This window comes from Taudactylus pleione, unplaced genomic scaffold (assembly GCF_031769625.1).
Source record: "Taudactylus pleione unplaced genomic scaffold, aTauple2 ptg000342l, whole genome shotgun sequence".
In the NCBI taxonomy this organism is placed as follows: Eukaryota; Metazoa; Chordata; class Amphibia; order Anura; family Myobatrachidae; genus Taudactylus; species Taudactylus pleione.
The window spans coordinates 6,725,166-6,738,911 of NW_028284743.1; the positions used below are offsets into that span (position 1 = coordinate 6,725,166).

The following is a 13,746-nucleotide window of genomic DNA, read 5'->3' on the forward strand; positions in this document are numbered from 1 at the left end:
GAACTGAAAATGTTGGTCGAGCACTGCAAACCTGAGGAATTGTAGGTGTGCTAAGATAATAGGGACATGCCGGTAGGCGTCCTGAATGTCCAACGACACCATGAAATCCCCAGGCTCCATTGCCAGAATAATGGAACGCAGGGTCTCCATCCTAAACCTAAAGGACTTGTTGAGGGATTTGAGATTGAGAATGGATCGGTAAGACCCATTGGGTTTCTGCACCAGAAAGAGATCGGAATTGAAACCCGTGCCCCTCTGGGATAACGGAACAGGCACTATAACTCCAACCTGAAGCATAGAGTACAACACCTTTTGAAGTTCCAGGGCCTTGTCCTGATCTGCCGGAAGGCCTGTGGTGAAAAACAGTCTGGGAGGCCTTCGCTGGAAAGAGAGGGCATACTCCCGGGAGACCACCCCGTGTACCCAAGTGTCCTTGGTAGTCAGGTACCAGCACTGGGCGAACTGAAGCAGGCGGCCTCCCACTCTGGGGTCCCCCAAGGGGAGGCTCATCCCGTCAGGCTGAAGACTTATTGTCCCACTTGGGAGTAGGACGTCTTGTACTCCAAGCCTGCTTCTGTGGCTTGGCAGATTTCCTGTTACCAGACTGCATGGGAAAGGACTGGATCTTGGACTTACCATGGGCCCTATAAGGCCGAAAGGACGAAGTACCAGACCCTGATGGGACTGTAGCCGATGGCAAACACGCAGATTTAGCTGCTGCCAGTGTGGCCACAATTTTGTCCAGGTCAGGACCAAAAAGGACCTGTCCATTAAAGGGCAAGCATTCCAATCCCTTCTTGGAATCTGCGTCCGCTTTCCAAGAGCGCAACCACAGTGAGCGGCGAGCCGCTACTGCTGCCGAGAAGATTCTGGAAGTGAGGAGACCTATATCTAAGGCTACCTCATTGATGTACGTGGCTGAATCTCTGAGATTGCCCACTAACTCCACCTGTTCAGGGAAAGAGTCAGTGTCCAGAGACGCTTCCAAGGTATCCGCCAACCGCTCCATGGCTCTGGCCACCCAGCACACAGCCAAAGCTGGTCTGGAAGCCCCTCCAGCAAGGGAATAAATGGATTTTAGGCATATTTCCACCTTGCGATCCGTAAGAGCCTTTAAGGAGGACATGGACGGCATGGGCAATGTAGCACTCCTCACTAGGCGTGTGACATGAGAATCCACCTGTGGAGGAGTCTCCCATTTTGAAAAATAATTATCCGCAAATGGTATGCAAAGGCCAAGCGTTTTTGAGGCTGGAACAGCTTACCCAGATTTTTCCACGCCTCCTCTAAATGATCCACTAACTGACCAGATAGAGGAAATGCAGTGGCATCTTCCTTAACATCCTTAAAGAAGGCGTATTTAGATTTGGCCACAGGAGGATCCTCATCCTCAATCACCAAGGCTTCACGGACTGCCCGTATAAGGCCGGGGGTATAGGAGAGGGACCCCAGTGCATCCTGGGAAGCTGAAAACTTTAACTCTAAGGTGCCCGATGTCTGCCGCCATCGCCTATACCCCAAGGTATCCTGTGGATACCCTATGGACCCTGAAGTAGAAAACAAAATTAATAGAAGGCATCATACCATCAGGTCTTTTACTGCTGATTAATTAGCATTATCACTTGTATTAAAATAATGCTATTCTAACACAAACATATTTATTGTTCAATGGGAGGAGGGTGTTCAATTCAGAGCGAGTTTGTTAAAATCCCTGGATGAGTGCCTGGAGCTATTAAATTATACGCATCGCGTCTGGCACTTGAGTCAGGAAATTCAGTTAACTGTGGTCAATGGATTCAGTATGAATGACCGCCGGCCATCCCGACAGCAGCATCCTGGCAGCAGTGAAAATCCCAATTGTCCCAAGGTAAGCGTTTCCTACCCTATCCTACCCCCTAACCCTCCCTTAGGGGTGCCTAACCCTAAGTTCCCCTCCCCCCAAGTGCCTAACCATAATCCCCCCTCTAAGTGCCTAAACCTAACCCCCCCCTTCCCCGCCGCCTAAAGCTAAGTCCCCCGGGGGGGTGCCTAACCGTAATCTCCTCTCGGGGGGGGGTGCCTAACCCTAACCCTCCCTTGCCCCAAAACTCCTGGGGGGGGTGCCTAACCCTAAGTCCCCCCCCCGGGAACCCTAAACCTAACCCGCTCCCCCCAATCACCCCCCCGCGCGGCTGTCCGAGCCCCGGCGCCTGCCTTACCTTCGATCGGTAAGCCGGGTGTCGGATTCCCGGCGTAGGTAAAATGACAGGCATTCGGGATTGCGACGCCTGTCATTTAACCCCTTGCCGGGATTAGACAGTCGGGAAGCCAACGGTCGGGATTCCGTCCGTCAGCTTCCCGTGGCTACTGCCTAGTGCCAAGCAGCCGTAAACTATATTTTCCAGCTTAAGTGCCAAGCACAATGTTGTTACCGCACGCGGTGCTGCCCCAAGTCACTAGTAAGCACAAATTTCTAGTCTAGGAATTACAGTGCGAGCAATTGAATAGCTCCAGGCACTCATCCCAGGAGCTTAACAAATTCGCACTGAATTGAATTCCCCCAAAGAAGACTTTCTGATGTGATTACTTTCAGTAAGCACACAGGAATGGAACAGGTAACGTTAAACACCTATAAAAACCACCATTGAGTACAATAAAGGCAGGAACAGTGGGTTCTAGTGTCTTACCCGTTTACACAAGTTAAAAGTCCACGTGAAATGCATTCCAAAAAAACAATTCCAATGGGTGTGGGCCTTTATGTTACACAGAAAAAAAAAAGACTCTCCACATCTAAATTTATTACTAATGCTGGGCATACACTGCCAGATAAAACGTCTGTCAGACCGACAGACATTTTATCTGGCCGGCTGCCAGCCGCAGATGTCCGCGGTATTCCCGGGGGAGGAGACATTTCCCTGTTCCTGAAGGAACACAGGAAATGTCTATCTGTCGGCTGCGCTGGGCATACACTGCCCGATGCGGCCGACAGTTTACCGGGTAATATCGCATCGGACGGGCATGCTGGACAATCCAGCATGCCCGACCGAGCAAAATTTAACCCTCGGTCGCCCCCCCCCACGCTACAATTATAGCGGCGATCCGCTGATATCGGGCGGATCGTCCCGATAATTGTAGCGTGTGTGGCCAGCATAAGAATGAGGAATAAAACTTTGCAACAGATATTTCATACATAGATATACCTTTCATTAGAACGTCTTGCAGAGGTATGTTCTTAAAATAAGTACTTTTTGAGAGAAATCATGCTTGATTGTATGCTTCTGTTCTGTATGTACAGTGTGTAACTACCCCTTGCACATTGCTATTGGCGGGTCGTACCCGGGATTCGTACACGTCTCGATCCCGGGTGCGATCCGCCTGGGCCCTATTGACTGGCGGCCCGACCCGGCAATAATGCCGGGTCAATGACGTCACCGCCAGCGCTGCTGAGCTGGTGCTGCTGAGCTGGCGCTTGGAGATGAGATCATCTCCAAGCGCCGGCTCTCCCTATGCAGTAAACTGGACCCGGGGCGCCTCGACCCAGGTTACCTATTCACACCGCACCACGGATTGAACTCGTGTTCAACCCTGCTCGTTACCAGAGTTGAAATGCTCGACCTGGGTTATTTCAACTGGGCCCTTTCACACTGCACAGAAACCCGGGTTGCTGCGCTTTCATGTGCAATAACCCAGGATTGATTCAGAGTAGTACGCAAACCCAATGGTTTGCAGACAACTCTGATGGTGGCCGAATTGCGCATGCACAGGACCTGTACTGCACATGTGCCGATCGATGTCTGCGACGAAGGTCACAGTGCCCCCTAGGCCACAACATGATTGACTGGCTGCGGCTGTTTGGGATTGGGGAATGGGCAGTAACAGCCAGCATCCCAGAAATTGGGGGCATGACGGCCCTGTTTTCTGTTTGTGCCAAGGCCATTGGCTGTGTCCTTGGACCAGCTTCAATGGCCCCAGCAGCGTGAAATACACAGCCATCCAGATGGCCAATGTTCATGCAGTTGATTCAATGCTGCATCCTTGGAGGCAGCAGCGGACCACAGAAGCCAGCAGGAGGTGTCTATTTACTACTGCATCTATATACTCCTGTGGTATTAGCATAATTTCGCATCACCGTTGCATACAAAGCTGCAGCTGCAATGCGATTAGCGTATATCTCTGAATCAACTCCAAAATTGCACTTTCATCTCCATTGGTTTTTAACCTAACAGACTTTTGGGTATGAATCAGAGCACAGAGCTGTGATAGTACTTGATAATAACACCAAAGTTAATTAACATGGGCACAGATGTATGGGGCACTCAGGGGGGTATAAGGCTGCTTATAGCACTGCAGTGTGCATGATGCTGTTACGCTGGTTACTAGATTATAATGGGTATGTAAATGGTGGACATGGGACTGATAATCTGAGCACGATGATGTGGTTGGTAAGAGGCAATTATGCTGTTCACAGGGCTTTAATGATAAGCTAATTATTGTGGTGTACAAGTGGTTGCTTGGGGTCAACTGGATTACATATGGGATGAATACAACTGTATGCAGTGAGCAGATGGCTATAATGCTTTGCACAGGCTGTATGTATGTAGTGGGCTTGATAGGCTATGCACTGATGTTACTTTATTTGCCATACCACACTTGCAAACTTTTTTGTTGTGTCATGCACAAAACCACTCATTAAGCATGCCAGAAAGGATTACTGCAGGATATAATAAAATGTGGCTTATCATATAATTTGCATTGATAAAAGTTGGGCATTCAGTATTTCGTTTTTCATTGTAACACAAACATACATGTGACCCTCTTCACCTAAAACATTGGACCGTACTCATCTAAACAAGCAGTGAGCTGCACAGTTTTGTTTAGACATTTCTGTGCCACCGGCACATTCATCAGTACATAGAGCCTAGCCGGCTATCTGAGGTTTACAAGTCCTCATGGTACCAATGCTGCAAAGAGGAAGTGTAAAATACTGTACCGAGAACTATGTAATTATAAATAAAATACTACTGGGCTATAAAATCTCTATGTAGAGTATAGTTTTGTGTTTGTTATTTTGCAAAAAGTAAAAATATGTATTTATCACTGAAAACATCAGGCATTTATATAATGAACGTTATAGCTTGTCTTAGGAAAAATATATATATATCCACGCTGTTCATAGAATATATATATAATGGAGCAGAAGACCCTTATTAAATAAATTATAAGGCAGGTTTATGAAATCTGAAGTGGACCATTCCTCAAGTCATTTATGTTACGCTTGTCAGTATTTTTTCCTCGTTTACACTTTTTAAACAAGCCTTGGTTGTTCTCTCTCTGCTACAAGAATTTACTGTAAACTCAGCAGTAAGAACTTCCAGAGAAGCAGAAGAATGTGTTGTTGCTTATACCTCCTATATTTAAAGCCCTGTACTGACTAGCTTAAATATTTTAAAGACACAATGCAAATATTATATGTTAAGCACTTTGCATAATTCTCAGAAGGGCTCTTCTTTAAAAACGCATTAGGTGTGGACAATGTGAATAAGGAAGAGCACTAATTGTCCTAACTATGGGTTTTAGACCAAAAAGTAATTCAAAAGAAGATGAACTTTATAGCAATAGGAAATATGTGAATTATGCCATATTATTAATTGTATGTAATCTGGGGATCTAGTTGTTATATTGCTATTAAATTAGGTATCCAAGTCTATTGGTCTGTCTGTGCACCATTTCTGCCCAGAGCTGGAAGGACCTGAAGAGCAGCAAGGGGAACATGATCTCAGAATCAGTCTCATTTATACCTTTTCCACTGCTACAATAACCCAGGTTGTTGCTGGGTCTTCCTGGGTAGCAGCTAAAAGGGTCCCTGAAAAATAACCCGGGTCAAATGACCTGGGAATCCAACCTAGGAAGCTACCAGGGTTGGACCCAGGATGGACCTGGGTAATAGGGCAGTGTAAATGGGGCGACCCGGGTTATCTGACCTGGACCATGCCTAAAGTGAGCCGATTGGTGGCTGTGGTGTAGTCACTTCCCACTTTTTATGATCTCATAAGTTTAGCAGGGCAGGCCCGGGTTCAGTGTGAACGGAGCTGACCCAGGAATAACTCGGATCGAAGGTGCAGTGTAAAAAGGGTCTGGTCCTGGGTTGGAACCATGTCTGAAAACCCAGATCAGACATGGGTTTTTGGTGCAAAATGGGTATAAATTTCAAGAGCAATTGTACTACACTAAACATTGCACCCAAAGCATCAGCAGTGAAAAATTCCCAGTCCAAGAGGGGAGCGGTCTTCAAAACTTGTAAAACTGGCATCCCACTTGTGCGTAGATTAACAAAACTCAGAAATCTGTATCATGTTTTGTCAAATTTGTTATTAACACTTATGCTATACAGAGCCGGCCCTAGCCAAATTAGTGCCCTAGATTTTGGGTGCGCAGAAGCTCATTCTGATTGTGTGACCCCTCAGAGCCGGCCAGGGGATAACCATTAGCCGCCGTCCAGGTGCTCCGACCCTTCAAAATGCCGCCAGCTGCTCTGCCACTGACCACTCCTGTTTGCTGCTGCCAGGTTCGATCGGAGGTGTTAGCTGAGCTCTGATAATGGATGCTGTGCAGGGGCAGTAGCCACTGCCAGTCTCTGCCCAATCGACAGCAGGTGCCCCGGCCATGCCTGCACCAAACCTCCACCGGCCCTAGGCGGGCTTGGATGCCCCTAGGCATTTGCTTCGTTTGTCTATGCCTAATGCCGGCTCTGATGCAATACACCAGTACTTCTCTCATAATGGATAGTCTGGCAGCCCAGACATTTCTATCAGCCTCAGCCCCATGTAATAACAAAGTGAATTATCAAATCTTTTAGCCAATTTTATATTAAGGGCTCAATCCAACATACAAGTGCTGTGACCCGGCTAAAAATAATGGTGCGGTGCAAGGGGAGAGACCAAAAACAAAATATTATTAATGACGTAGTTTCGTAAACAAAACAAAAATGTAAATCGCTTAAAATTCAGTTTAATAATGCATTAAAACAGCATCATACTACAAGGCGAAGGAAAACAACTAACTATAAAACAGGCTCTCTCCATTACAAGACTAATCACACATCAAAAAAAAACATCTTTCGTTTGCAAGAATATAAAAACAAAGAAAAATGTATGGGAATAAAATTAAAAAATAAAATAAATCACTATATAAAATGTGAGGTTTTAATATGACTGCATGTCATGTTCATAAACATACTTGTATTTATGAATAACACACACAAACACAAAGAAAATGAAACTATCATTCAATACTGGATATTTTCAAAATAAAACTTGTTTTAAAATATATTTTAATTGCATGGTAATCCCTCGGGTGTGATATGGATATCATCAGTTCAATAAACAACACTCTTATTGCATGCATAGAAGAATTGCTGAATAATGAAAGGATCTTCCCCAGTGTGTAATAATTGAATAGTGTACAGCGGGAGTGTGGCCAGTATCGTATATTACATAGCAGGAGCATGGCCAGTATCATATATTAAATAGCGGGAGCGCGGTCAGTATCGTATATTACATAGCGGGAGCGAGGCCAGAATCTTATATTACATAGCGGAAGCTTAGGCCAGAATCGTATATTACATAGCGGGAGCGGGCCAGCATCGTATATTACATAGCGGGAGCGCGGCCAGCATCGTATATTACATAGCGGGAGCGTGGCCAGCATCGTATATTACATAGCGGGAGCGCGGCCAGCATCGTATATTACATAGCGGGAGCGTGGCCAGCATCGTATATTACATAGCGGGAGCGTGGCCAGCATCGTATATTACATAGCGGGAGCGCGGCCAGCATCGTATATTACATAGCGGGAGCGTGGCCAGCATCGTATATTACATAGCGGGAGCGTGGCCAGTATCACATATAATACCCCTTTTCCACCAAAATTCCGGGTCTAACCCGGAGATGGAACAGAGTTCCTATCCGGATCAGACCCGGAATTTAGCCGGTCGCCGACTCGGGATATTCCCGAGTCGGCGCAGCTCACATCGGAGTCGGGTCTGCATAGACCCGGCTTTCCCGGCGTGAAAGTGGACGCTTGGAGATGACGTCATCTCCAAGCGCCACTGAAGCCGGACTAATCGGCCGGCTAGCAGCTCACCCCAGGTCATTGTGACCCGGAGTGCGCTGTTCTCACAGCAGGGTTTCACGGGCTACGCCCGTATTAAACCCTGCTATTTACCTGGGTTGGATTGCCGGGTCACTCGACCCAGCGATCCAACACTCTCACCTTTTACACCAGGGAGCTGCCCAGGTTAACCCTGCAATAACCCGGGTTTTAGCTCCGGTGTAAAAGGGATATTACATAGCAGGAGAGCGTCCAGTATCACATATTACATTGCAGAGAGTGGCCAGTATCGCATATTACATAGCAGGTGCGCAGCCAGTATCATATATTACATAATACATCACGGGAACAGGGCCAGTACATTACATATTAAATAGAGGGAGCAGGGCCATTACATAACAGGAGTGCGGCCAGAACATTACATATTACATAGCGGGAGTGCGGCCAGTATATTACATATTATATAGCGGGAGCATGGCCCATATATTACATAGTGGGAGCGCAGCCAGCATTGTTTATTCCATAGCGGGAGCACAGCCAGTACATTGCATATTAAGTAGCGCAAGCAGGGTCGTTACATAGCAGGAGTGTGGCAAGTATATTGTATAGCAGGAGTACATCCAGTATATTACACATTATATAGCGGGGGTGCAGTCAGTATATTACATATTACTTTGCAAGAGCATAGACAGTATATTGCATATTACATAGCGACAGCACAGCCAGCATATTACATAGCGGGAGCGTGGTCAGTATATTACACAGCAAGAGCATAGCTAGTATATTACATAGTGAGAGCACGGTCAGTTTATTGTACTGCTTTTATACCGTAGTTCCGGGCCTGATCCGGAGGTTGAATCCGGATCAGACCCAGAATTTCCCCGTGCGGGGTCTGCAGAGACACGGCTTTTCCAGCGTTGAAGTGGACGCTGAAGCCGGCCAATCGGCAGGCATGTGGCACGATCCAGGTCACTGTGACCCGGATCGCGCCGTTTACACTGCAGGGTTTCATAGGTTATTCCCGTGTTAAACCCTGCAAGTTACCTGGGTTGGATTGCCGGGTCACTCGACCCGGCAATCCAGCCCTTTCCCCTTTTACACCAAGGAGTTAGCCGAGTTAACCCTGCAATAACCCGGATTTTAGCTCTGGTGTAAAAGGGGTATCACATGGCTCCGGGAGCACGGTCAGTATATTACATAGCAGGAGTGCAGCCAATATATATATTACATAGCAGGAGCATGACCAGTATATTACATTATATTACATAGCAGGAGCGCAGGCAGTATAATTACGTATTCCACAGTCCCTTCCACCAGGTATAAAACGATCTGCTCCAGGTAATTTATGATTGCCATCACCTGTGTTGCATTAGTTAATTGATGAGAATGAGAAGGGTGATTTGTAACACAGGTGAAGCATGAATGAATGAGAAGCCCAGGAGCGGTGGAAGGGGACATGTTGGAGCTTGGAAGGTATGATGTTCCCTAGCGGTAGCGCGCACCGTTACAGTATACACAGCACATACGGGCGCTAGTACTGGCACAGCGGGAGCGTGCAGCGCTATGTCTGTCCCCACTTACCTTTGTGAGGTAGCTGGCGACCACCTGCTGAAAGGGATAGTGATAGACCTTCTGTACCTCCACTATGACCCCCATCCTGCCCTCTCCCGCCAGCACAGGCACCAGCCCCCTCTCCCGTTACCCGGCTCTGACATGAGCCGCCATGTTTCTTGAAAACCTTTAGAACAACTTTATTAGTTACGGACAGAATTTGCTTAAACAAATATATGTCCGCGCTGAATATGAATCCATCTCCGGGGCATGTCACTGCTACATGTGTGTGTGCCGGGGGGGTGGGAACGTGCTGGCTTACTAGTACTGCTATGGCCTCTCACACACACAGTCACAGTGTCCATACAGTCTGTCACTGCTGTGGTGTAGTGTGTGGTAGTAGAGTCATCCCTTTATCATGTGTAAATGTATGGTATTGATTGCTATTTCTCAGTCAAGCAAGAATATGTATTGATAGCTGATATATATGTGTGTAGCGTTCCCGCTAGGCTGTTTTAGCAGGGTGCGGCACCCTGTCCTCCTTCTGGAGGGCAAAAAGCACCCTGCCCTCACAGGCTGCGGGTGCAGTCTTCACCCGCGGGATGCAGTGTCCCTCGGGTGGAGATATGTGCGGTGACCCGGTCACCGCCGGAGTATAGACGCCGGGCGCATGCGCCCAGCATCTGTTCTCCCTGTCTGCAGTGCTTGGGGGCTGGCCGGCATGTCAAGTATGATGAAAAAGGGGATGCGTCTTATAGACACGCCCCCTTTTATGGTCACACCCCTTTTCACCCGCGCGCACAAAGTTGCCCTCTCTAGCTCCGGCACCCTGCCTGCCGCCGGAGCTAGAGTGAACACTATGTGTGTGTGTATATAATATATAGTTTTAACGTTTACCCAGGTAATCCTTCATCATCTTGTAAATACTTGTTTTAAATGGAAAATGTGGGATTATGTCTTTATACAATGTTTTCGGTATGGTATATAGGCAAATGTTTTTGTACCTTTTTACTATTGCTGTACACATCTCGCATATGGATTTGGTTTATGACAAATGAATGTGCATGTGCCCTACAACACGTGCAATGGATAACTCTCCTAACATAACTGTGTAGCTTTAGAATGTAAGCTCTCACGAGCAGGGCCCTCTTCCCTCATGTGCTTTTCTTTTTATTACTCATGTTGTTATCTAGCACCTAACCCGTGACATTTGCCATCCTGCTACTGTTGCAGCAATGTTTATATACCATGTACTTGTCTTGCATCGTCTTGTACTATCTATGTCACTGTTTTTCTTGTTCTGCGCAACTGTTTATGCACTATGTAAGGCGCTGCGGAACCCTTGTGGCGCCATATAAATAAAGGATAATAATAATGGCTGGGTACACACTATCGTTGCGAGGCGGATTGGAAAGATTGTGCAATGTGAATGCCTGGTCACGTGTGCCTGCTGGTTGTCCCATCTGCTGTGCCGCAAAGCAGATGGGACGATGCGATGAGCGGCGGCGCCGTCCACTGCATCGTGCAGTGTGTATGGACAGCGCAGTGTATCATGCCGTCACTGGATACACATTATGTAGTAGTGTGTAGCCATCTTTAGAGTGCTTCTTCAGGTTTGAATGAGACGTAGTTGCCTGAATACAAATTTACTGTACTCAGCCCACATCTCTAGATGCAGGTGGGTGTAAGTGACAGAATTGTCCAAGTTTGTATTGGCGCAAATGCGTGCGTTCACTGTCAAAGTATATGCATGCAAGATACACTGTAACTGGCGTAGTACTCACTCTGGTTAATCTATTTGTGTTTCTGGCATAGATCTACAACAGAAGATTTTACCGTATGTATGAAAGGGGACTGAGGGTTACTTTCGCATTACGGGCCAGAGTCTGTCAGACGCAGTGGGGTAATGGTTTTTATCTGCACATGTCTGGGTCACATCGTGCATGCATCCTGATTTGTTCATACACTGTCACAGAACAAATTTAAATACAATGTTAGGAAACTGAGGGGGGGGGGGAGTTGGGTTAGGGGGCCACATTATTATTATTATTATTATTATTATTATTATAATAATTAACGCCAGTATGCATCCTGGGACAGCTCCTCCGATGTAAAGCTGTCCCAGAGGAAGCACTGACTTCTGGGTTTATGACTCGGGAGTCCTATTGCGCATGTACAGCTCTCGACCAGCGCATGCGCAAAACGTGGGGGTTAGGAGAGGAATCCTTTGAGTAAAGGAGCCAAGAGGCAATGCTGTCTATAGGAGCCTATCAGGCACAAGCTCTGTAAAGTTGTGCTTTTCAGTGCTTGATGCATATGGGTGCATCGCTATTCAACATTGCATTTAATTGAATTGCCCCCTATGGGGCTTGTTGGGGCAGCAGTCCGCAGTGGATATCTACTGCTGATCATTCTAATATATATGGGGAACCATATGCGTTGTATTGTCTTTTACATTAATACATCAAGCCATAAATGTTTTTATATGTTGGTTACTACTGCCAATCAAGTATTGTTCCTGGTTATGTCATGTTAATTTATATTTAACTATAATAATTGAAAGGTTTCTCATTAAAAGTGGGTGTGCCTCAAGATCCTGTTTTGAGTTTTCTATTGGGTTGACTGATTACAAGGACCTCCTATTAAATGCCAGCATTGCCTGTTTTGTGGTTTTAGGCCTATTATGATTTGGTACAGTAGATCAACATTCACAGACTAAGCAAAAAATAGATCCACAGTCACAAAAGTCTGGACGTCCCTGAGTCCCTATCAGTAAAAGTAATACACATAAATTAAGAGCAATGCCATCCAAACTATTTTACTGGTGCATCAGTATGTTACCTTAGAACTGTCTCTACATGTTAGTAGTGTAAGCCGTAATAGAAGAGAAACTAATGCTTATCCACTAGGCTATTAAAATGAGCAATTGAACGATAACGTAATAGTTCACAAATCGGGCATTAAAATGTCGAAAACGACCAGCGATGCGCGCTCCCGCTGGTAATTTTCGACATCAATCATCGCCTGAACATGCTGGTCAATCTGCCGATAACGACAGATTGTGCATGTTCGGGGATGATGGAGGGTGCCACCTTAACTCATACTGCTTCTAGTTTATGGGTTCCCAAGCTTTTTGATTTGACAGGTGAAAGCACCTCTTATCTCTTGAGTACCCTAGAGTTACTTGCACCACAGTCTTGGGAACCCTGTGGCAGTGGTGGCACTGTGGTTGGTGACACCCAATGCGACCAGTAAGCCCCATGTGCCCACCTTAGGTGTACACGTCCGAAAAGGGGTAACAGCCTTGGGACACATCACCCCAGATGCCGGACTCCCCTCAGAGACTCTCCCTGCACTACTAGCTCCTCAGTGACCGGAAGCCAGGTGCTGCACTGTGATGTTAGGCCCTCATTCAGACCCACTCGCGAGCGGCTGTCCGCTCGCAAGTGGGTCGATGGTCCCCACTGCGCATGCGCACGACGGAGGGAGCTCCGTCGTGCGCATGCGCGAGACCCGACGAGCGAAGGACTTTCCTTCGCTCGGAGTGTCTCATCAAAGGGGGCGTGCTGTCGATGGTGACTGACAGCACGCCCCCTTTGGTGGGCGTGCCGGGGGCGTGGCTGCCAGACGGAGGTGTTCCCATGGGAACGCCTACCGTCTGAAGCCGGCCCCACTGACATCACTAGTGATGTCAGTGGGAGTGATTTTGGCTCTAATAGAGCCAAAATCACTCCTGGCCTTGCGGTTAACAAACCCAACCGCAGGCTTTTGCTCGCAGTTTCGATGGTCGCGATGGTCAAGACCATCGCGACCATCATCCTGCACGCTCGTATATGCTGTGGGTGGTGACCCACAGCTATACGAGCGTCCAGGAGGACGCTCCATATTAATGGAGGTGGGCCCTGATTCGGAGCGAGCGCTCTGGTCAGAGCATCCGGCTCTGAATCAGGGCCTTAGTGTGCAGAACTTGGCTCCATGTTACTGAGGAGGAAACCCCTTGGAGGGTGACACCCGATGTGCTCCGTATCACACTAGTAGACCATAAATCCACAAAAGCTGAAATGTAGTTCAAGGGCATTTAGGAGATCTACATTACATTGAAACCTC

The 13,746-nt window shown here is 47.2% G+C and overlaps 2 protein-coding genes across 5 annotated transcripts in view; one reads left to right on the forward strand and one right to left on the reverse strand.

The window, feature by feature from the left end:
* Positions 1-9,836, reverse strand: part of PRELID2 (PRELI domain containing 2) — a 104,930-nt gene extending 95,094 nt beyond the window's left edge. Inside the window, exon 1 of one of the 4 annotated variants that reach the window (XM_088443980.1) lies at positions 9,670-9,836. In XM_088443980.1, the coding sequence (XP_088300106.1) occupies positions 9,670-9,744 (75 nt within the window). In that variant the 5' untranslated portion in view covers positions 9,745-9,836. Of the gene's footprint in view, positions 1-9,381; positions 9,462-9,669 lie in introns of those variants that run through there. The other 3 variants (XM_088443982.1, XM_088443981.1, XM_088443983.1) reach the window with 3 other exon arrangements.
* The window catches only part of SH3RF2 (SH3 domain containing ring finger 2), a 280,359-nt gene continuing 276,085 nt past the window's right edge, over positions 9,473-13,746 (forward strand). Inside the window, exon 1 of the mRNA XM_088443979.1 lies at positions 9,473-9,561. The gene's annotated coding sequence lies outside the window, so the exon portion shown is untranslated. The remainder of the gene's footprint in view (positions 9,562-13,746) is intronic.